Raw genomic sequence first — 25,637 nt, forward strand, 5'->3', positions numbered from 1 at the left:
CTGTAATAATTGGCGAACCCCAAAAAACGTTGGATAGCACGGAGTCCGGAGGGGCGTGGCCAATCTAAGACGGCAGAGAGTTTGTCTGGATCCATTTGTAGTCCCTTGCCAGAGACCAAGTATCCTAGGAAAGGAAGAGATTGACATTCAAACAGACATTTCTCCATTTTGGCATAAAGTTGATTGTCACGAAGTCTCTGAAGAACCATGCGGACATGCTGGCGGTGTTCTTCTAGGTTGGCAGAAAAAATCAGGATATCGTCCAGATACACAACAACACAGGAATATAAGAGATCACGAAAAATTTAATTAACAAAGTCTTGGAAGACGGCAGGGGCGTTGCACAGGCCAAAGGGCATGACCAGATACTCAAAGTGTCCATCTCTAGTGTTAAATGCCGTTTTCCATTCATCCCCCTCTCTGATGCGGATGAGATTATAAGCACCTCTTAAGTCCAGTTTGGTAAAGATGTGGGCACCTTGGAGGCGATCAAAGAGTTCAGAGATGAGAGGTAGGGGGTAGCGGTTCTTTACCGTGATTTTATTAAGACCGCGGTAGTCAATGCAAGGACGTAGGGAGCCATCTTTTTTTGACACAAAGAAAAATCCGGCTCCGGCAGGAGAGGAGGATTTGCGGATAAAGCCCTTTTTTAAATTTTCCTGGATGTACTGACATAGCAAGAGTCTCTGGGGCAGAGAGAGGATAAATTCTGCCCCGGGGTGGAGTAGTGCCCGGGAGGAGGTCAATAGGACAGTCATAAGGCCTGTGAGGAGGTAGAGTCTCAGCTTGGTAGAGTATCCGCAAAGTCCATATAGGCCTTAGGGAGACCGGTTACAGGGGGAACCACAGGGTCACGGCAAGGAGAACTGGGAACCGGTTTAAGGCAGTCCTTGAAACAAGAGGAACCCCAACTCTTGATCTCCCCAGTGGACCAATCCAGGGTTGGGGAATGGTGTTGAAGCCAGGGTAGTCCGAGGAGAATTTCGGAAGTGCAATTGGGGAGGACCAAAAACTCAATTTTCTCGTGATGAGGTCCGATGCATATTAGGAGGGGCTCCGTGCGGAAACGTATGGTACAGTCCAATCTTTCATTGTTAACACAATTGATGTAGAGGGGTCTGGCAAGACTGGTCACCGGGATGTTGAACCTGTTGATGAGAGAGGCCAAAATAAAATTTCCTGCAGATCCGGAATCCAAGAAGGCCATAGTAGAGAAGGAGAAGGTAGAGGCAGATATCCGCACAGGCACAGTAAGACGTGGAGAAGCAGAGTTGACATCGAGGACTGTCTCACCTTTGTGCGGAGTCAGCGTACGTCTTTCCAGGCGGGGAGGACGGATAGGACAATCCTTCAGGAAGTGTTCGGTACCGGCACAGTACAGGCAGAGATTCTCCATGCGGCGTCGTGTCCTCTCTTGAGGTGTCAGGCGAGACCGGTCGACCTGCATAGCCTCCACGGCGGGAGGCACAGGAACGGATTGCAGGGGACCAGAGGAGAGAGGAGCCGGGGAGAAAAAACGCCTCGTGCGAACAAAGTCCATATCCTGGCGGAGCTCCTGACGCCTTTCGGAAAAACGCATGTCAATGCGAGTGGCTAGATGAATGAGTTCATGTAGGTTAGCAGGGATTTCTCGTGCGGCCAGAACATCTTTAATGTTGCTGGATAGGCCTTTTTTAAAGGTCGCGCAGAGGGCCTCATTATTCCAGGATAGTTCAGAAGCAAGAGTACGGAATTGTACGGCGTACTCGCCAACGGAAGAATTACCCTGGACCAGGTTCAACAGGGCAGTCTCAGCAGAAGAGGCTCGGGCAGGTTCCTCAAAGACACTTCGAATTTCCGAGAAGAAGGAGTGTACAGAGGCAGTGACGGGGTCATTGCGGTCCCAGAGCGGTGTGGCCCATGACAGGGCTTTTCCAGACAGAAGGCTGACTACGAAAGCCACCTTAGACCTTTCAGTAGGAAACTGGTCCGACATCATCTCCAAGTGCAGGGAACATTGAGAAAGAAAGCCACGGCAAAATTTAGAGTCCCCATCAAATTTATCCGGCAAGGATAGTCGTAGGCCTGAAGCGGCCACTCGCTGCGGAGGAGGTGCAGGAGCTGGCGGAGGAGATGATTGCTGAAGCTGTGGTAGTAGCTGCTGTAGCATCACGGTCAGTTGAGACAGCTGGTGGCCTTGTTGCGCTATCTGTTGTGACTGCTGGGCGACCACCGTGGTGAGGTCGGCGACAACTGGCAGAGGGACTTCAGCGGGATCCATGGCCGGATCTACTGTCACGATGCCGGCTGGCAGGAGGTGGATCCTCTGTGCCAGAGAGGGATTGGCGTGGACCGTGCTAGTGGACCGGTTCTAAGTCACTACTGGTTTTCACCAGAGCCCGCCGCAAAGCGGGATGGTCTTGCTGCGGCGGTAGTAACCAGGTCGTATCCACTAGCAACGGCTCAACCTCTCTGACTGCTGAAGATAGGCGCGGTACAAGGGAGTAGACAGAAGCAAGGTCGGACGTAGCAGAAGGTCGGGGCAGGCAGCAAGGATCGTAGTCAGGGGCAACGGCAGGAGGTCTGGAACACAGGCTAGGAACACACAAGGAAACGCTTTCACTGGCACAATGGCAACAAGATCCGGCGAGGGAGCGCAGGGGAAGTGAGGTATACATAGGGAGTGCACAGGTGAACACACTAATTAGAACCACTTGCGCCAATCAGCGGCACAGTGGCCCTTTAAATCGCAGAGACCCGGCGCGCGCGCGCCCTAGGGAGCGGGGCCGCGCGCGCCGGGACAGGACCGACGGAGAGCGAGTCAGGTACGGGAGCCGGGGTGCGCATCGCGAGCGGGCGCCACCCGCATCGCGAATCGCATCCCGGCTGGAGGCGGTATCGCAGCGCACCGGGTCAGTGGATCTGACCGGAGCGCTGCAGTAGCGAGAGTGTAGCGAGCGCTCCGGGGAGGAGCGGGGACCCGGAGCGCTCGGCGTAACACAAGCAGCTGCAATTTACTCTAAAACACTGCAGCATTTCAGAGAAGACATAGGCCCAGATTTATCAAACTGTGTGAGAGAAAAAATAGTAATTTTCCCACAGGAACCAATCACAGCTCAGCTTTCACTTTACCACAGCTTGTTAGTTGAGCTGTGATTGGTTGGGGTGGGAAAATCACTCTATTTTTTCTCTCACACAGTTTGATAAATCTGGGCCACAGTCTACAAACGGGTACAAGAGGAAGTGCCATCTGGGTAGTCTCCCAGTTTCTTCCAGTCAGGCTTGTCTTGAGTGATGATTCAGTTTTCAGCCCCAAATCTAACTATAGCAATCAAGACAGTATAGCTTTTACTGGTGCCCTCTGGCATAGCCACCTAGGTCATTGGTTTATCTCATTAGGTAGTTCACAACTGAGCAGCAGTTCCCTACTTCTCTAGTTATTTTTTAAAGTTTGACAGTATTCTCAGTTCAGGACTATCCAAAAGACACATTTGCCAAGATATGCATTCTTTGAGAGTTCTTGATAATCCTATAAAGCTTAGATTTCAGGGGAATATCTTTTAAATTCCGAAATCTACTTCAGATGTGCTGTTAGCTGGGTCCCCAGAGGCATCTGATGATGCAGCATTATTATGTTTTTTTCATCCGGCTGTGTCATGCAGCCAACATGCAGTCAATACATTTCCCATTCACAAGGAAGTACACAAGAGATGGGACATAATAGCTGTGTACAAACATTTACTATTATACGGAGTTAGTGAACTAAAATTCTAAAATACTAAATTCTAAATTGTATTTCCATGTGGATTCCTGGAGATCAAAGCATGTGATAAAATCTGATTTCTAGTCATGTATTTTTGCTTGTAGACAGAACAATGATCAAGTTACAGTTTTAGTTACAATTTCTTTGAAATTAGTAAAGTCTTGAGATTTCTGTAGACACAGGATGGTGGTGTGGGGGTGGAGTTTGTACATTCCTTGGCTACTTAAAAACTTAGCTATGTGGTTTGTTTTTGCAGTTTTTGTGATCCCCATCCATAGCTTTGTCTTTGAGGTGAAGGCTAGTTCTTACGCCTCCTGCCAGATCTCCTTCTTTCTTGCTTCCTGTGGTATTGAACTTTCCCTGCTGGTCTTCTGAGTTGTAACGCATTTTCAATGACTAAACAGATTCTGTGTGTTCTGTTTTCTTTATGAAAATAATTTGCCAAAAATCTCTATTAAAGTGATAGAGTATAACTGTAATTTGTTGGTGTGTGAGGAAAGTACTGTAAAACTTCCTTTCATGGAAACTAAAATAGCATTTTTAGGATATACTGTATAAAAAATATTATTTTTAGTAGTTGTAGTTCTATGAGCCTTGTGTGATGGCTACAGATGCTTAAAGGGGTTGTTCAGTGAAAAATAACGTATCCCCTTTTCACAGGATAGGGTATAAGTGTAGGATCATGGGGGTCAGACTGCTAGGCCCTTCCGCGATCTCAAGAATGGGGCATCGGCTCTCAGGGATAGTGTGCTGTCTACAGTCTGCTATCTTAGACCATATGCAAACAACCATATTATGGCTCTCTACAAGCCCTGAGTTGTACAGAACAGCAATACGGCACCTCTAGAAATCCAAGAGTTCATGTTGTACTTTTGTATGCTTCCCATCTTTTATGGTAATCTATGGCTGTAAGCATCAGTCAGAATATAGATTGTCTCCCCTAAGGTAGAATATTGTGTAATACTATGTTATACAGAGTCACCATTTGATGCCACACAAAGTGTCCATAGATACTCTGTGTGCTACAATACAGGATCCTAGCCTAAAAATAGAATAGATACATCCAACCTTTCAGCTCCTTGTCAAAGGAAAAGATAAATGAGAATAATGGCAAAAGGGCTACCTCTTTATCTCCTAAATGAAGGGGCTGGTTTAACAATACAACAGTGTGCTATCCTGTTCTAGGGTGGTAGGGAGCCAGAGCCAATAGTGTGAGGGGACATTTTTTTTTTTTTTTTGCCCCCACTGTTTATGTATACACCTGTTGCTACAGATTTATATTGCCACAATGAAGTGAAGATTCCATCTTTTAAGTCTATTCTTGTACAATGTATCTAGAATGGAGCAATGTTTCCCTACTCGTGATTCAGGGTAGCTTCTTAGCTATCTGCTACTGGAAATAATAAAAATAATTGTGTTCACCATTGGTATCGGGGAAAGAGCCAGCAATTTACAAAAGACTAAGAACCTTATCACTTGACTCCTAGGTCAGGATCGTATAACTACTACTTCTGTCATCAGCATAATGTGCATTAACCTACTGGTACAGGCTTATAGTGTGGGTGACACTGATGACAGTGGTGTTTACCATTGCCTGATGCATGGCTCTTTTCCTCTGTTATTTATGATTTTGTAATTATGCTAATTAATTGTCTTGGTGCACTCTGGGCATTCCCAAACCTTGATGTTTGACCTGGATCTTCAGAATAAATGCCTCCTTATGCATATTGATCTTTCTGTCCTGTGAAACCTCTCTAGCGAGCATATCCTTTAATGGTTGGGGACATCTCATGTTGAGTGCAAACAGAAATTTTATTGGTTGTATGTCAATAGACCATAGACTAATAATAATAATAATAATAATTCATGGGATTTGCTGCTTTGGAGAATACTTGGACAAAAACTCTTCCAAAATTGTGTCCCTGCTGGGACCCACACGAATATGCCTTACACTGTGAAAAAATCTAGCACTAAAGTCTTTATTAGGTGAGGCAACTATCTGGAGAATGGGTAGATAATTGCCCCACGTAATAGACCCAGTGATCAGCTGACAACATTCGCGTGTCACTGGGATTATGCATGGCAAAAAATTATTATTAGTCAGCATCACACCTCCTCATATAAACAGGGGATGTGCTGCCGACAGTGATGGAAGTGAATGGCCGCATAAAAAAATTGCTGAATCTCTTCACCATCAATTATTGACTCATCAAAAGGACTTTTTAAAGTGCTGATCGACTTCAATATTGTCGATCAGAGCTTGTATCAAGCAAGTATTTGCTCATGTAATACATCCCTAAGTGTTTACGTTCCCTACAGCACCCCCACATGCTAAATAAGGCATTACACAGTGCCCATTCCAATCAATTTGGAGATTGGAAGATACCTAGAAATTGACAAAGAGACACTCTCTGTACCCACTCACCACTCCAGCATCAGGATTCAGAAAAGAAATCACCTGAACTCAAAATTCCCCTTACAGAGGGTATTTGAAAATAGTATTTAGAACAGCACATTCACTTTAATGAATTCCAAAGAAATAAGTAGATCTAGATTTTAGGCATTATTAGCCCTACGTGTGAGGGGATTACACTATATTGGATTTTAGCATTTGTTCTAAGAAGTACATTATTAGAACATTATTTTAGTAGCTAAAGTTTTCAAACATGATGTGAAAATAATATACATAATAGACAAAGGGACTGAAGGAATATTGCCAATGGGAATAACAAAAAATAACAAAAAGAATGACAGCATATATTCTATTGTTTAAAAGAGGGAAATATAGTTCAATGTCACTTTAAGGGAACATTATCCCATTCCCAGAAAAAGTTTACATACTGTAATTGTAAGTTTATCTGTGACTTTTGGATTTAGTTCATTGATGAGTGTGCAGGGTGGATTTCCCTGGGGGAAGGGTGGGAGGATCAAACATTTTATAAAACAGAATAAGCGTTCTTGCTGCAGAAACTCTCTTAAAACATTCTTAGCAGCAGTTGTGTTAGAAATCAGTACAGCCCCATGTAACACAGGCTGGCCCCATCACTCTCTATTGGTGTAACCTTGTTAGGCCGAGCACCTGTGTTTACCATATCTTGCTGGGAATGGTTATTAGCTGTCTTGCTTCAGCATCACTCACGCTCTGGCTCCCTCTTATTTCTTAGCTGTGGGAGACAAATGAATCTGTAGAAAGCAGAGGCTGGCTCCTGATGGTATGAGTTGCATGTTGGTGTTTTTTGGCTGAAAACTGCATGTGCTCTGTCTACACAGATGGACCCCATCCACAAACCTGTGATCAGCCCTCACTTTGGTATCCCACTGATGAAGACAAAACGGCCAGTTATTTCCTGCAACGTGTGTCAGATCCGCTTTAATTCGGAGGTAAGTGCTTCTGAGCAGAAATAAAAGATGCTGGGTCTTCGCCAGTTCCATACCTAGACAAGAACTAGATGACAGATATGCTTCTGCAAAGATCTACCTGTTGTGTTCATTCGGAAACTAGCTTTTGAGGAAACATAGAATGTGTAGGCAGATAAGAACCATTCTAGTCTGCCCAATATTCTAAATATTATCAATAGCCACAGGCCCTATTTTATACAACAATGATGGCTAATTTGTAGGATCACTAGTTCTTATTCACAGTCCATAGCTACATTTATTATTCATATGCCTATCTAGTCTGCCGAATATTCTAAATACTATGAATAGTCCTTGTCCTATCTTATATGAAGGATAGACTTATGCCTATCTCTATCTTATTTGAAGGATAGCCTTATGCCTATCTCTATCACATATGAAGGATAACCCTATGCCTATCTCTAACTTATATGAAGGATAGCCTTATGCCTATCTATATCCTATAGTAAGGAAAGCCTTAGGCCTATCTATATCATATATGAAGGATAGCCTTATGCCTATCTCTATCTTATATGAAGGGTAGCCTTACGCCTATCTCTATCTTATATAAAGGATAACCTTATGCTTATCTCTATCATATATGAAGGATAACCTTATGCCTATGTCTAACTTATATGAAGGGTAGCCTTATGCCTATCTCTATTTTATATGAAAGGTAGCCTTATGCCTATCTCTATCTTATATGAAGGGTAGCATTATGCCTATCTCTATCTCATATGAAGGATAGCCTTATGCCTATCTCTATCTTATATGTAGGATAGCTTTATGCTTATCTCTATCTTATATGAAGGATAGCCTTATGCCTATCTCTATCTTATATGAAGGATAGCCTTATGCCTATCTCTATCTTATATGAAGGGTAGCCTTATGCCTATCTCTATCTTATATGAAGGGTAGCCTTATGCCTATTTCTATCTTATATGAACTATAGCCTTATGCCTATCTCTATCTTATATGAAGGGTAGCCTTATGTATATCTCTCTCTTATATGAAGGGTAGCCTTATGCCTATGTCTATTTTATATGAAGGGTAGCCTTATGCCTATCTCTATCTTATATGAAGGGTAGCATTATGCCTATATCTCATATGAAGGATAGCCTTATGCCTATCTCTATCTTATATGAAGGATAGCTTTATGCTTATCTCTATCTTATATGAAGGATAGCCTTATGCCTATCTCTATCTTATATGAAGGATAGCCTTATGTATATCTCTATCTTATATGAAGGGTAGCCTTATGCCTATCTCTATGTTATATGAAGGATAGCCTTATGCATATCTCTATCTTATATGAAGGGTAGCCTTATGTATATCTCTATCTTATATGAAGGGTAGCCTTATGCCTATCTCTATCTTATATGAAGGATAGCCTTATGCCTATCTCCATCTTATATAAAGGGTAGCCTTATGCCTATCTCTATCTTATATGAAGGATAGCCTTATGCTTATCCCTTGCATGCTTAAACTCCTTCACTGTACTTGAAGCTACCACTTCTGCAGGAAGGCTATTCCATGCATTCACTACTCTCTCAATAAAGTAATACTTCCTCATATTACCTTGGAACCTTTGCCCCTATAATGTAAAACTATGTCATCTTGTGGTGGTTTTTCTTCTTTTAAATATTCTCTCCTCCTTTACTGTGCACACCATAGGAGTCAGTGTAAATTTACTTTATTGCATGATGGTATGCGTGAGACCATATTACTGTGTTTCCCAACTGGGGTGCCTCCAGCTGTTGCAAAACTGCAACTTCCAGCATGCCCGGACAACCCAAGGCTGTCCGGGCATGCTGGGAGTTGTAGTTTCGCAACAGCTGGGGGCACCCTGTTAGGAAACACTGCAGTAATGAAACATCTCCATCAACTTTTGTTAACACTTTGCTTACTAGCACGAATAGCCTTGCAATAAATGCATATAATCACTGATAGATGGGGGATTGAAACTGATTTCCCCGCCATGGGATTTATGTGCGCAGTGTTCAGGAATAACTCTACATGCAATGGAAATTAATTGCGGTGGACCCATATCTCCGTCTGATTGATTCCCATCTAATCTGCCTCAGCTCGCTCTAGTTAACTGTCCTGCTCTTGGAACAGCTGCCCTAACAGCTGGGCTGCCTCAAATGATATTTTAGCTCTCCGCACCCAATGGAGGAGGTGGGAGGAAGTGATTCGGGAGGGGGGGGCAAACCCCTGGGAGTGCTTATGTTTATTTCCCATCCACAGCTGCATGTTCGGAATGAGGACAAAAAATCCAGAAGAGAATGGACCGAAATTTGCATAACCATAGATATGATTTCCGTAATAGCTGTTGACTTTGGATTGTTTCTGATACCGAAGGCTTGCATGTATAGCAAGTCCTGTCTGCTTCTATTCTTTTCATTTGCATAGCATAGATTCCCTGACCATGTGTGATAGCAGACGGAAAAATGTATATACTGACAGGCTATTCGGAAAGAACTGCACCCCAGGGAAAAGTATTACTGCTGTGATAGCTTATAATTTTTAACATGTTCACATTGCAACCATTTGTGTCCTTGCCCTGGAAGTGCGGAGCATTGTCGTCCCCCCCCACCCCCACCCCGAATGCTTAGAAAATACATTATAACTCACTGAGTCACACATCTGATTTCCTAAATATATATCTCTGGTTGATTCAGAAACACCCAGCGCTGGTATCTGTTAACTTTTCCTTATTTAGCAGCTCATGTAGGTTGCCAGTTCAATATCCACATATTTTTCTCACTTTTTTAATCTTGTTCGCACGTCAAATGGATCTGAGAAAGCAGCTGTGCACTTATTATTTAGAGCTCTGCCATGATGTACAGTCATAAATAATGATTTAAATGGGCACTATCATTAAAATTAATCTTTCTAATGTACTTTAAAAAAAAAGTTTTCTATGTTTAATTTGTGTTTAAAAAGCTGCCACTAGGTGTCTCCCTACTTGTCCAGAGCACATTTCCCCCTATCTCTTGCACAGACTTTGGCCTCCTGCTGGCCTGGCATGTTGTGTGGTAACAGGCAGAAGTCCAAAATCAGGAAATGCAGTCTGGAGTGCTGAAGGGTGTGTGTGCAGCCTTAACTAATCATAGCTCATCTCACACTGAACTGCTCTGAGCTGTGTGTAGCAGAGTGAGGAAGTTCACCCCTGTATGGCTTCAGATAATGTCATGCCTGTTGGGTAACGCCCCTTCCCAGTTTATGAATCTGACTGAGCAGAAAATACAGAGCAATATCAAGGTAGAAAAGTAAAAAATTATAAAAATAAAGGCAGGGGGTGGTTTATCATGATGGGGGCAGTGATCTCGGAGGATTATAACATTTAACAAGATCATGAGAGGTACTCTTTAAAGGGGTTCTCCAGTGCTTACACATCTTATCCCCTATCCAAAGGATAGGGGATAAGATGCCTGATCGCGGGAGTCCCGCAGCTGGGGACGCCCATGATCATGCACGCTGCACCCCGTTTGTAATCAGTCCCCGGAGCGTATTCGCTCCGGTTCTGATTACGGGCGACTACAGGGCCGGCGGCGTGTGACGTCACGCCTCCGCCCCCGTGTGATGTCACACTCCGCCCCTCAATGCAAGCCTAGCTATCATGCCCCCTCCCGTAGGCTTTCATTGAGGGGCGGAGCGTGACGTCACACGGGGGTGGAGGCGTGACATCACACGCCGCCGGCCCTGTAGTCGCCCGTAATCAGACCCGGAGCGAACACGCTCCGGGGACTGATTACAAACGGGGTGCCGCGTGCATGATCACGGGCGTCCCCAGCTGCAGGACTCCCGTGATCAGGCATCTTATCCCCTATCCTTTGGATAGGGGATAAGATGTGTAAGCACCGGAGAACCCCTTTAAAGCTCATAAAATCCAGTGGTCGGTGCCTCAAGGATTATTTTACAGGATCTGTTTATTTTCATAAATCTAGGCTGAAAGACCGCGAACAGTATTTAATGTCTAGCTATATACACCATTTGCAGCAGGAGATTAAGTGTAGGTCCCACGTGCCGTATTTTGCTGCATATTTGCTGCTGCATGTTTTCCTGCTTGTTGAAGTCAGTGGGTAACAGAATCAGCTGCAGAAAATACACAGCAAAATGTGGCATGTGTGACCCTACCCTAAAGGCTATGGACACCATTGCACTGATTTTTTTTTTTAGGTTAATTTTCTCCTGAAAGCAAATTTAATCAACTGTCTAAGTAGTCTTCATTAAAAATGGCCTACCATTTTGCTCCTGTGCAGGTGTTATTGTTAGTCTATCTAGGTATCTCTCCTCACGAATGTAAGAAAAATCTGTCAGACAGGCTTTCTGCTCCCTCCTTCCTTTTCCTAATGTTATGGCATGTTCACACAGCAAAATTTCTGTGTGGAATTCCGTGGAAGAATTCCACTGGAATTTCCGCTGGAATATACTGCCCATCTCTTCTCCCATATAGACAGCAGAATTGCGTCGGTGGGCATTCCGCTTTCCGCATTCCACAGAAATACAAGATCAGTCTTATATTTCGTGGAATTCTACGGCGGAATCCAATTGAAATCAATGGGGTTGGAATCGCAGTGGAATTCTGTGTTCTGAGAACAAATTAATTCTGCCAGAATTCTGGAGTTCTGCAATTCCATTCAGCAAGCGGAAAATCTGCAGTGTAAACATACCCTTACAGATAACAGCAGTGAGGCAGAGGGAGTTGTACACAGCAGCTCAGAGTGGGAAGAGCATACATGGAGAGCAGCTCAAACAGGTTGTAGAAGGGGAAGAAATCACACAAAAGGCAGTTTGCATTAGAAAACCACATGGGGTTTGTACAAGTGTAGAGAGAAGGCAGAACAACCAGGGCAAACTCTAGACTTTTGAATACACAGACCTCCCATCCAGCATGTATTAACCCTCAGATGACAAATGTACCTGTACACCCTTGCCGTGTGGAGCATTAAGTTAATATGTTCGCTTCATAGATGGTAAGCGATGGCTACTATCAGTAGCTGTACACTCATTGCTAATGACAGGGAGGGACTATGTACCATGATTAACATTTTAAATGCTGCAATCAATGCCGATCACAGTGTCTAAAGGAAGAATTCACAGATTCTGATCAGTGGTGCTCATATATATATATTTTATATATATATATATATATATATATATATATATATATATATAATTTGTTTTGGGTTCAATTGGTTTTAAATCTACCATTGGATTTGATTCCAATTCCAACTATGATTTGAATATAAGATTGTTAGTACAGGAGCGTGAAATCCTATTAAAGGAGCCCTTGCTCCTGTACAGCATGCTAAGCGGCCATTTACATTAGCAGAGTCGGGTGCAGAATGTCTGGTCCAGTGAAAATACTAGTATGTGCTAATGTATGCGCCTGTATGTACTTGCTATGATGCCCTATGCTGTTCGTATAGGGTGCCATCTAGAGTAAGCACTAGAGCAGGGACACCTGTCAAAGGCATAAGTGTTACGCCGAGCGCTCCGGGTCCCCGCTCCTCCCCGGAGCGCTCGCTACACTTCCCTCACTGCAGCGCCCCGGTCGGTTCCACGGACCCGGGGCGCTGCGTTACTACCTCCGGCCGGGATGCGATTCGCGATGCGGGTAGCGCCCGCTCGCGATGCGCACCCCGGCTCCCGTACCTTACTCGCTCCCCGTCAGTTCTGTCCCGGCGCGCGCGGCCCCGCTCCCTAGGGCGCGCGCGCGCCGGGTCTTTGCGATTTAAAGGGCCACTGCACCGCTGATTGGTGCAGTGGTTCCAATTAGTGTTTACACCTGTGCACTTCCCTATATCACCTCACTTCCCCTTCACTCCCTCGCCGGATCTTGTTGCCCTAGTGCCAGTGAAAGCGTTCCTTGTGTGTTCCTTGCCTGTGATTCCAGACCTTCTGCCGTTGCCCCTGACTACGATCCTTGCTGCCTGCCCCGACCTTCTGCTACGTCCGACCTTGCTTCTGTCTACTCCCTTGTACCGCGCCTATCTTCAGCAGCCAGAGAGGTTGAGCCGTTGCTAGGGGATACGACCTGGTCACTACCGCCGCAGCAAGACCATCCCGCTTTGCGGCGGGCTCTGGTGAAAACCAGTAGTGACTTAGAACCGATCCTCTAGCACGGTCCACGCCAATCCCTCTCTGGCACAGAGGATCCACTACCTGCCAGCCGGCATCGTGACAGTAGATCCGGCCATGGATCCCGCTGAAGTTCCTCTGCCAGTTGTCGCTGACCTCACCACGGTGGTCGCCCAGCAGTCACAACAGATTGCGCAACAAGGCCAACAGCTGTCTCAACTGACTGTTATGCTACAACAGTTACTACCACAGCTCCAGCAATCATCTCCTCCGCCAGCTCCTGTACCTCCTCCGCAGCGAGTGGCCGCTTCTGGAATACGACTATCCTTGCCGGATAAATTTGATGGGGACTCTAAGTTTTGCCGTGGCTTTCTTTCCCAATGTTCATTACACTTGGAGATGATGTCGGACCAGTTCCCCACTGAAAGGTCTAAGGTGGCTTTCGTAGTCAGCCTGCTGTCTGGAAAAGCCCTGGCTTGGGCCACACCGCTCTGGGACCGCAATGACCCCGTCACTGCCTCTGTACACTCCTTCTTCTCGGAAATTCGAAGTGTCTTTGAGGAACCTGCCCGAGCCTCTTCTGCTGAGACTGCCCTGTTGAACCTGGTCCAGGGTAATTCTTCCGTTGGCGAGTATGCCGTACAGTTCCGTACCCTTGCTTCAGAATTATCCTGGAATAATGAGGCACTCTGCGCGACCTTTAAAAAAGGCCTATCCAGCAACATTAAAGATGTTCTGGCCGCACGAGAAATCCCTGCTAACCTACATGAACTCATCCATCTTGCCACTCGCATTGACATGCGTTTTTCCGAACGGCGTCAGGAGCTCCGCCAGGATATGGACTCTGTTCGCACGAGGCGTTTCTTCTCCCCGGCTCCTCTCTCCTCTGGTCCCCTGCAATCTGTTCCTGTGCCTCCCGCCGTGGAGGCTATGCAGGTCGACCGGTCTCGCCTGACACCCCAAGAGAGGACACGACGCCGCATGGAGAATCTCTGCCTGTACTGTGCTAGTACCGAACACTTCCTGAAGGATTGTCCTATCCGTCCTCCCCGCCTGGAAAGACGTCCGCTGACTCCGCACAAAGGTGAGACAGTCCTTGATGTCTACTCTGCTTCTCCACGTCTTACTGTGCCTGTGCGGATGTCTGCCTCTGCCTTCTCCTTCTCTGCTGTGGCCTTCCTGGACTCTGGATCTGCAGGAAATTTCATCTTAGCCTCTCTAGTCAACAGGTTCAACATCCCGGTGACCAGTCTCGCCAGACCCCTCTACATCAATTGTGTAAACAATGAAAGATTGGACTGTACTATACGTTTCCGCACGGAGCCCCTTCTAATGTGCATCGGATCTCATCACGAGAGGATTGAACTGTTGGTCCTCCCCAATTGCACTTCTGAAATCCTTCTTGGACTTCCCTGGCTTCAACTCCATTCCCCAATCCTGGATTGGTCCACTGGGGAGATCAAGAGTTGGGGGCCCTCTTGTTCCAAGGACTGCTTAAAACCGGTTCCCAGTAAACCTTGCCGTGTCCCTGTGCTTCCTCATGTAACCGGTCTCCCTAAGGCCTATATGGACTTTGCGGACGTTTTTTGCAAAAAACAAGCTGAGACTCTACCTCCTCACAGGCCTTATGATTGTCCCATTGACCTCCTCCCGGGCACTACTCCACCCCGGGGCAGAATCTATCCTCTGTCCGTCCCAGAGACTCTTGCCATGTCTGAATACGTCCAAGAAAATTTAAAAAAGGGCTTTATCCGTAAATCCTCCTCTCCTGCCGGAGCCGGATTTTTCTTTGTGTCCAAAAAAGATGGCTCTCTACGTCCTTGCATTGACTACCGCGGTCTTAATAAAATCACGGTTAAGAACCGCTACCCCCTACCCCTCATCTCTGAACTCTTTGATCGTCTCCAAGGTGCCCATATTTTTACCAAACTGGACTTAAGAGGTGCTTATAATCTCATCCGCATCAGAGAGGGGGATGAATGGAAAACGGCATTTAACACCAGAGATGGACACTTTGAGTATCTGGTCATGCCCTTTGGTCTATGCAACGCCCCTGCCGTCTTCCAAGACTTTGTTAATGAAATTTTTCGTGATCTACTATACTCCTGTGTTGTTGTATATCTGGACGATATCCTGATTTTTTCTGCCAATCTTGAAGAACACCGCCAGCATGTCCGTATGGTTCTTCAGAGACTTCGTGATAATCAACTCTATGCCAAAATAGAGAAATGTCTGTTTGAATGCCAATCTCTTCCTTTTCTAGGATACTTGGTCTCTGGCCAGGGACTACAAATGGACCCAGATAAACTCTCTGCCGTCTTAGATTGGCCACGCCCCTCCGGACTCCGTGCCATCCAACGTTTTTTGGGGTTCGCCAATTATTACAGGCAATTTATTCCACATTTTTCTACCATTGTGGCTCCTATTGTGGCTTTAACAAAAAAAAATGCCGATCCCAAGTCTTGGCCTCCTCAAGCGGAAGACGCCTTTAAACGACTCAAGTCTGCCTTTTCTTCGGCTCCCGTGCTCTCCAGACCTGACCCATCTAAACCCTTCCTATTGGAGGTTGATGCCTCCTCAGTGGGAGCTGGAGCTGTCCTTCTACAAAAAAACTCTTCCGGGCATGCTGTTACTTGTGGTTTTTTTTCCAGGACCTTCTCTCCGGCGGAGAGGAACTACTCCATCGGGGATCGAGAGCTTCTAGCCATTAAATTAGCACTTGAGGAATGGAGGCATCTGCTGGAGGGATCAAGATTTCCAGTTATTATTTACACCGATCACAAGAACCTCTCCTACCTCCAGTCTGCCCAACGGCTGAATCCTCGTCAGGCCAGGTGGTCTCTGTTCTTTGCCCGATTTAATTTTGAAATTCACTTTCGGCCTGCTGATAAAAACATTAGGGCCGATGCTCTCTCTCGTTCCTCAGATGCCTCTGAAATTGAACTCTCTCCTCAACACATCATTCCTCCTGACTGCCTGATTTCCACTTCTCCAGCCTCCATCAGGCAAACTCCTCCAGGAAAGACCTTTGTTTCTCCACGCCAACGCCTTGGGATCCTCAAATGGGGTCACTCCTCCCATCTCGCAGGTCATGCGGGCATCAAGAAATCTGTGCAACTCATCTCTCGCTTCTATTGGTGGCCGACTCTAGAGACTGATGTGGTGGACTTTGTGCGAGCCTGCACTATCTGTGCCCGGGATAAGACTCCTCGCCAGAAGCCCGCTGGTTTTCTTCATCCTCTACCTGTCCCCGAACAACCTTGGTCTCTGATTGGTATGGATTTTATTACTGACTTACCCCCATCCCATGGCAACACTGTTATTTGGGTGGTCGTTGATCGATTCTCCAAAATGGCACATTTCATCCCTCTTCCTGGTCTTCCTTCAGCGCCTCAGTTGGCTAAACAATTTTTTGTACACATTTTTCGTCTTCACGGGTTGCCTACACAGATCGTCTCGGATAGAGGCGTCCAATTTGTGTCTAAATTCTGGAGGGCTCTCTGTAAACAACTCAAGATTAAATTAAATTTTTCTTCTGCATACCATCCTCAATCCAATGGACAAGTAGAGAGAATTAACCAGATCTTGGGTGACTATTTACGACATTTTGTTTCCTCCCGCCAGGATGACTGGGCAGATCTTCTACCTTGGGCCGAATTCTCGTATAATTTCAGAATCTCTGAATCTTCCTCCAAATCTCCGTTTTTCGTGGTGTACGGCCGTCACCCTCTTCCCCCCCTCCCTACCCCCTTGCCCTCTGGTCTGCCCGCTGTGGATGAAATTTCTCGTGATCTTTCCACCATATGGAAAGAGACCCAAAATTCTCTCTTACAGGCTTCTTCTCGCATGAAGAGATTCGCAGATAAGAAAAGAAGAGCTCCTCCCATTTTTTCCCCTGGAGACAAGGTATGGCTCTCCGCTAAATATGTCCGTTTCCGTGTCCCGAGCTATAAGTTGGGACCACGCTATCTTGGTCCTTTTAAAGTTTTGTGTCAAATTAATCCTGTCTCTTACAAACTTCTTCTTCCTCCTTCTCTTCGTATCCCTAATGCCTTTCACGTCTCTCTTCTTAAACCTCTCATCCTCAACCGTTTTTCTCCTAAATCTGTTCCTCCCACTCCTGTTTCCGGCTCCTCGGACATCTTCTCTGTCAAAGAGATTTTGGCCTCTAAAAAGGTCAGGGGAAGAACTTTTTTTTTAGTGGATTGGGAGGGTTGTGGTCCAGAAGAGAGGTCCTGGGAACCTGAGGACAATATCCTGGACAAAAGTCTGATCCTCAGGTTCTCAGGCCCCAAGAAGAGGGGGAGACCCAAGGGGGGGGGTACTGTTACGCCGAGCGCTCCGGGTCCCCGCTCCTCCCCGGAGCGCTCGCTACACTTCCCTCACTGCAGCGCCCCGGTCGGTTCCACGGACCCGGGGCGCTGCGTTACTACCTCCGGCCGGGATGCGATTCGCGATGCGGGTAGCGCCCGCTCGCGATGCGCACCCCGGCTCCCGTACCTTACTCGCTCCCCGTCAGTTCTGTCCCGGCGCGCGCGGCCCCGCTCCCTAGGGCGCGCGCGCGCCGGGTCTTTGCGATTTAAAGGGCCACTGCACCGCTGATTGGTGCAGTGGTTCCAATTAGTGTTTACACCTGTGCACTTCCCTATATCACCTCACTTCCCCTTCACTCCCTCGCCGGATCTTGTTGCCCTAGTGCCAGTGAAAGCGTTCCTTGTGTGTTCCTTGCCTGTGATTCCAGACCTTCTGCCGTTGCCCCTGACTACGATCCTTGCTGCCTGCCCCGACCTTCTGCTACGTCCGACCTTGCTTCTGTCTACTCCCTTGTACCGCGCCTATCTTCAGCAGCCAGAGAGGTTGAGCCGTTGCTAGGGGATACGACCTGGTCACTACCGCCGCAGCAAGACCATCCCGCTTTGCGGCGGGCTCTGGTGAAAACCAGTAGTGACTTAGAACCGATCCTCTAGCACGGTCCACGCCAATCCCTCTCTGGCACAGAGGATCCACTACCTGCCAGCCGGCATCGTGACAATAAGTCTCTGCTACTACAGAGTTTCATGAGGAGTTGTACAAGTTTACAGTGAGGTACAGAGTGCCCAACCAAGCAAATGTAGTGAGTGACGGTGACACATACAGCATCGCCACTTGCCTCCATGCAGTACAATGTACAGATGATGGGACTCCTGCTTTTGACAGCAGTCAGTACAGCTGTACCTGCATTTCATTGAGCCCTACACTTTTGACTCAAGGTGCCACAGACATCTGATCAACTTGCCCTAAACGAATCGCAAACTAATCAGGCAAGTCTGTATTTTGGGGGAACATTTTGAACGAATTTGATTAGTTCCAAATCGTTTTACCCTTTTCTAAAGAAAATCGACAATTATAGAAACAGTGGGCGAGATGAAAACTGGGCTTATTTAATTGAACTGAAGGTAAAATGTTGAGAGAGAAAATTCTCGGTCAATTCCCAAGAACGCTGTGTAGCAATGCAGAGCGCTTAGAGATGAATACCTCAGTAATACAACATACAAGTAAATAATGAAATGTAACATCATCAATGGTAACCAGTTAATTTTGTTCTACCACTAATTCAATATATAGTGATTATACAGTGCATATTGTGAATGGATTAGTTTTCAGGAGCTGCACTCTGTGTGTCTGGGGATTTCAGCTTCCAGGTGATGATAAAAATGTATAAAACTGACTGCAACCTTATCAGAATTACAGATTCTTTATAATAACCTTACTGACTCATGTACGTTTAATATAAATAGACATGAACCTGCAATAACACATTGGCCTGACAAAAACCAGCACAGCACAGAAAGGTCTGCTTTATACATACTGACATTCAGCCCATCTGGAGAGATAGAGATATGGGAAAGAAAATACCTAAATTAACTCTAAGTCATGAGCATCACACCTAAACAAAGCATTTTACCAATGCTAGCTATAGCTATAGAATTAACAATCATAGGGTAAATAGAACCTAATAATATTTTATATATAGATACGGTACCAATCCAATTTTCTGTATCAGGAAGTCTAGATAACAGTGTAATAACAAAGGGCTACGAGGAAAAAACATTAGTTCATAGGTACATAGGTCAGTATTTTGCATTTCCAAGTCCCAGGTTTACACCTTTATAAATTGAGACCTCATAAGATTCAATCATGACCTGCTCTGCACAATGAGATAGAAGGGGGGGAAGGGTTGTCTCATTATGGCTTTTATTTTCACTGCCGGGACACTTTTAGTATATTGCATTTTTTTCTCCAAATATTACAAAAAGATACCTAGGTGTTACCTAGATACACAATGAACTATCAGGTCTGCTTTGATAAATCAACCAATTGACATCTCTTTTAAAACTTCATTTACATTTTGCTTAATCAGATATCTGCTCTGCAAGCTTCATCTTTAATTTCCAGGTGTTGAATGCCCTAACTTTGTGGAGACTAGACTCCATGGCTCCCGTACCCTGTACACACAGAAGAGTAGATCCTGCTCTTCTATGTATCTATAGTACACTCTAAAAAGCAGCAGCAACAAGGAGGGAAGTACTGAGCAGTACTGAACATTCTTAGCTGTGAATCAAACCCAAGGATGAGATGTAATACTTACAGTTAGCTCTTATATAGTATTTCTGCAGCCTTTCTGTTTATTTCTGTCTGCCTCTACTCTCTGCAGCATGTAAACTAATCTCTCAGTAAGGTGCTAGTCTACTTGTAAATTCAGGGCAGAATTGAGCCGTTTTCTCATAGTAACTACAGTGGGGGGAAAGGATGCATCACGATTAGTTCATTCATTCAGATCTAGAATGTGTTATCTTAGTGTTTCCTTAATTTTTTTTCTGAGCAGTGTATATTCCAAGCTTCATTTGAGCTATTGATTTTTGCAAAGTTTATTCAAATAATGGTGAGTATTTAGAGGAAACCCATCACATTGAAAGGAAGTCAAATATGTTTTAGAGCATATATAGAAAGTATATATATATATATATATATATATATATATATATATATATATATATTGTTTATTTAGGGTGAATAATTCTGCAGTGTTATGGTGCTGGGAGAGTAAAGAGTAAAGTTGTTGGGTGGCCCAGAAGTTAAGTTAAGCTATCTTTAAGTGTCATTATCGTGAATTATATATACATAATCTGTTACTTTCTGTATTGCATTTGTCTACCACTGCATGCACTGAAGTATTACAGCTGTGTAAGGGTTAACGGTTTGCTCTTTGCGGCCACCACTGGTAAGCTTTGTATGTGTAAGAATGTATAGAACCCTGGCCAAGTGACTCTCCTCAGTTGATTTGATGTAGATTCTGCTGGAAAGGCTAAGGTAGGATTTCCTAAGTCCATACCTCTCTTCCTCCACAGGGTGTAAACTAGTTGAGTCTGGCTTTTGCCAGCCCTGCTCCTGCTGCATAGACTAGAGCCCAGAACAGCTCCAAAAAGGAGAATTTAACTAGTCAGAGGTGAAAATGTAGCTAAGCAATGGCCTTTCTGTTTACACTAATCTTTTTATTTTTTTAATCAGTACCGCATGGCTATCACATCATTAGCTAATTTAACATTTGTCCTGCGATAGGGCCTTGTGCCACAAACTGTGAGTAAAGTATTCAAGTACTGCATATTCACTACAGTGAACCAATTGTGTAAGCCCTCAATAGTAGAGTTTAACTTGGTTGGACTGACTTTCTACCTTTACTAGAAACCTCACCACAATTTCTAGAAGCATATTTCGAGACTTTAGTACAAGTCTTGAAACTTGCCAACCTGTGCTACAAAAAAGTGTTGTTGTTATCTGTATTTTGCACAGAGGACTCCAATAAAGCTGCTGTAAGAGTGGTGGCTCTTTAAATGTTCTATTTGTTTTCTAAGTTAGGTTGCTGTGGTTACACACTGACCTATCCACCTTGTGTGACAACACCAGCTCAGCTGCCTATTTAAAGGAAAACTGTCAGCCAGTTCACCCACACTAAACTTAATACACTGGGTTATAGTGTTGGTGAACAGGAGTCCACTGGTCACTTACTTTTTTAGGTTTTCTTGCCGCCGAGTTGTTGTCCGCTAAAGTTCCATAACTTTGGAATTTGTTTGCGCTCTGAAGGCAGGTCCCCCGCCGGCAGCCTTGCTTTGGGTTCCAGAGGAAGGGGCTCTAGCCCGCCTCCCTTGTTCGCGTACTAATTTTCCCCCTTAGCGCAGAGCTCCATCTGCAGCGCGTATGCGCTGAAGATTTTACCCAACTCTCACATTCTGATGACAAGAGCGCTGTGCATCGGGAGAGTGCTCTGCACAGTGTTGCTGTGCATGTGCCAGTCCCTCGCTTCACCCGGAAGTCGGGAGTAGCGAGACTTCAGAAAGAGGTACTTCTGGGTGTAGCAAGGGACCGGCGCATGCGCAGATACACTGTGCCGTGCGCTTTCCCGACGCACAGCTCTCACATAATCAGGACGCGAGAGCTGGGTAAAATCTTCAGCACATGCATTCTGCAGACGGAGCGCTGCGCTCAGGGGGGAAATTAATATGTGAACAAGGGGTGCAGGCTAAGGCCCCTTCCTCTGGAACCCAAAGCAAATGAAGGCCAAAATCACGGAACTTTAGCGGACGACAACTCGGCGGCAAGAAAACCTTAAAAAGTAAGTGACCCGTGTATGGACTCCTGTTCACCCACACTATAACCCAGTGTATTGGGTTTAGTGTTGGTGAACTGGCTGACAGTTTTCCTTTAAGGTTGCAGTGGGCTAATACACCTCGTCTGTGAAAGAACATTTTTCCTGTAGCTAGCATTTCTATCCGGCTTTGTCTTAGAATATTCTCTCTGGTTTTTGTCTCTGCATAAAACTGTCCTCTTGGTTTTCGACTCGGCTTGTTGACAATCCTTTGTGTTTGTTTGTTGTCTCCCTTGAGATTTGTTATAGTGTGTATTTACCCTTTGTATTCCTGACAATTTCCCTGTTTGTTTGTTGTCTCCCTTGAGATTTGTTTTAGTGTGTATTTACCTTTTGTATTCCTGACAATTTTCCTGACCCTTGACTGTGTTTTTGTAGTTTGTTAGTTTGACTGGATGTTCCCAGCACATAGTCAAGAAGGATAAGTGTAGGACCTCACTTATTCCCTGTCCATACATGACAGCTGCATTCAGTTTCATGTAACAACTGTGTCTAGGATCTTATTGCTGCACACAACATTAGACCACAACCACAAAAAGTTTTCACAGGTACACTTTAAATGAATAAAATATTAACTATACTGAAACTATTTTGCATAATCTGCTCAGCTCAATTTGCTCAAATGCAGAATAGCCTTCAATTTAAATGTAATGAGTTACGATAAAATACCTCAGAATCTTGTCCAACTTATCTAAATTAAGTGAGCCCTTAAGAACACATGTAATACTTGACCCAAAGGCCAGAGATTTTTCAGTGCCTTGCAGAGATCAATCTAAAGAAAGGCAGCATGGATCTCAGCTTAGTTTATTTCTGCTATGTAGCTAAAATTACCTTCTTTCGTGCCCCCCCCCCCTTATACTTTGCAAATAATCAGGCTTTTCTATTTATATCTGGAGCCCCTGTTTGTGTGATGCAGCGTGATCACTGTAGAACTGGTTTTAACTACCTCCCACATTACCTCTTCATTTCACACTAAAGTCAATGAGCTGTTGAGTATTCGCTACACACTCTGCAGTTCTCTCACATCTTAAGAAAAGAGATCCTCTGCATAAGATGAATGCAGGGGTGCTCTACTGTATGACAGGGTTCAACAATAACCATTCGCTGTCTATAGGGAAGTGTTAAATGATTGTTTCTCGCATAAAGTACTTAATTACTTCTCAGCCAATTGCCAGTCAGTCTAGCTGCATGCTACATAGCGTGTTGTTAAATTGGTCAATTAGAGGGGCAGGACACCTAAAAACAACACTGAATAATCATCAATGTTAGTCGGTTTTTAGAATTAACCATTTAACTGGGAATTTGTCCTCTACAGGCATTTTGTTGCCTGAGCCAGTCTTCATGGCATCACCATTTATTCACTTGGAACTAATGACATTGCTGAGGCAGAAGGCCACAATTATCCACACTTCCCACTACAATAATAGGCTTTATTTTCATGAATATTTGCTCAGCCAATAAAATGAAAGCTGTTTGTTTGAGGAAGAAATTGTTGAAAGTTCCTATAAAAGTGAAAGAATGGAGGTTTTGACTTCTGTTCATCAGTGCTGCCATGGCCCAAGTGTTTTTTTTTTTTTTTTTTTTTTTTTTTGGGGGGGGGGGGACAGGTATATTAAGCTAAGTTGTCCATTACACAGATATGTGGCCATCAACCATGATGGTTTAGGTGAGAAATAGTGTAAATATGCTACATAGGCTACATAGTGTTTTAGATAATGGTTCATTCCATGCCCCAAAAACTATATTGTTTTGTATGTTCTCTTCCAATTAAACCAGTTATCGATGAAAAAAATGAACTGGATGTCTGATTGACTTCATTTAAACAATGCGGCAGATTTATTGAAAATACACCAGAATTTTTTCCTACGTTGTGCTCCAAAAATCTGGTGCACATGCTGTGTGCGGCAGTTTCTACTGTGCCTAATAAGGTGACATGGCTTTGACAAAGAAAAGTAAATCTGCTCCAATGTGTTACATATAGTGATTAACGAAACTTCCAAATTTGTTTCAGGATGTTTTGTTAAATCAGCAATCAAATTCATTTCCGATTCCATGGATGATTAAGCCCCACAAAGTTACTTAGGATCCCCACTTACTTGTTTGGGCCATATGGTACTCAACAATGCATAGCTTCTTGTGGAAGAGCCAGGTACCCTCGCAAAACAAAAGGAAAGTCCCTGCTTTCTGTGTAAATCTGTGGTGCCCAATGCTGGGGTGTCATAGAAAATAGCTACTGAACAGTAAGGCATATGCTGTATTGCCATTCAGTTAAATAGTTAAAGGGGGTTAATGAAATGCCTGCTCCAGCCACCTGACAGCCTAGACTGCCTGATTGCTTTATTCCCCTGCAGAGCCTATGGCCTAGCAAATGTAAGAGCTTAATTGGCAATTAGACCATCGCCATTTAAATGGTGGGACATATTTACTGGGTCGGGTGCCCTTCACCCAGCCCAGGAAATGTGTACTGATGTATACAATGTCTGCCTCATTTCTCAATAAGAACAGTATGGACTTATATTTATACATACACAGGGGTCAAGTCCTGGGGAAAAAAAAGTGTGGGAACTCATCCAAGATTTCCACTCAATAGTTGGTCCTGCAGGACTCCTGCTAATAGGAACAGTATGTATCAATAATGGTGTTACAATGTGTGATTTTATGTATGTTTTTTGCTTCAAATGGAGCGTAGTTGCGCCAAAATGATCAATTGTTGCACACAAGTTTGTAATTTTGGCACAAATGCAGCCCTACAAAAGGCGCAGACTCCTGCCCCAGAATTCCAGGCAAAATGTTCTGGCTGTGTGGCAGCAGCTGAAAAGTGTAAAATCTGACCTTTGAATTCTGCCGGGTTCACAAAGGTAAATCTTACAGAGCTAGGTCCTTTTTGTATGTTTAAAAACCTATATAAAAAAAAAATCACAGTTTTGTGATGTTCCTAAAGCAAATATATATATATATATATATATATATATATATATATATATATATATTGGAAATCATTTTATTTAAACTTTGTCTTTCTCTGTCATTTTTTTCTTTTTCTTAACGAATATGATTGTGCCAAAATGTACGCCCAAACTAAAAGTCGCAATTAACGAATTCCAAACCAAGGCATGATTTCAACTGAAATCATGACTAACACAGTCAAATCAGTGATAATGTTCTAAACCATTTGGCGCAACTGTTTGTTGCAAAAAGTAACATATAAAGAAAATAGTGACAAAACAGTCAAAAAAAAACTGTGTAAAAGCCTTCATACATACCCCTCAGTGTTCGTGCAGCGGAAAATGTGCAGGAACTCCATTCCCATGGGTTCCTGCAGGACTTGAGTCCTGTATATGCCGAAGTCTCTGTTCCTGTACAGATTCACGTATCACTTGTTACAAATATAGAACCTTATAGTGAATGTCTACATTTTAACACTTTATCACTTTAGGTCTAATATTTTGTGCTAATTCATTTATTAATATATCTTAATTAGAGTTCAAATAAAAATGTTTCTGATACAATGATACACTGCTCAAAAAAATAAAGGGAACACTAAGATAACACATCCTAGATCTGAATGAATGAACTAATCATATGAAATACTTTCGTCTTTACATAGCTGAATGCACTGACAACAAAATCACACAAAAATTATCAATGGAAATCAAATTTATCAACCCATGGAGGTCTGGATATGGAGTCTTACTCAGCATCAAAGTGGAAAACCACACTACAGGCTGA

General features: G+C 44.3%; 1 protein-coding gene across 2 annotated transcripts in view; it reads left to right on the forward strand.

Annotated features, from left to right (window-relative positions):
* The window catches only part of ZNF385A (zinc finger protein 385A), a 206,747-nt gene that overhangs the window by 145,440 nt on the left and 35,670 nt on the right, over window positions 1-25,637 (forward strand). For both annotated transcript variants that reach the window (XM_056562786.1, XM_056562787.1), the window contains one exon: window positions 7,013-7,123. In XM_056562786.1, the coding sequence (XP_056418761.1) occupies window positions 7,013-7,123 (111 nt within the window). The remainder of the gene's footprint in view (window positions 1-7,012; window positions 7,124-25,637) is intronic.

The sequence above is a fragment of the Hyla sarda genome, chromosome 2, assembly GCF_029499605.1.
Source record: "Hyla sarda isolate aHylSar1 chromosome 2, aHylSar1.hap1, whole genome shotgun sequence".
Taxonomy (NCBI): Eukaryota; Metazoa; Chordata; class Amphibia; order Anura; family Hylidae; genus Hyla; species Hyla sarda.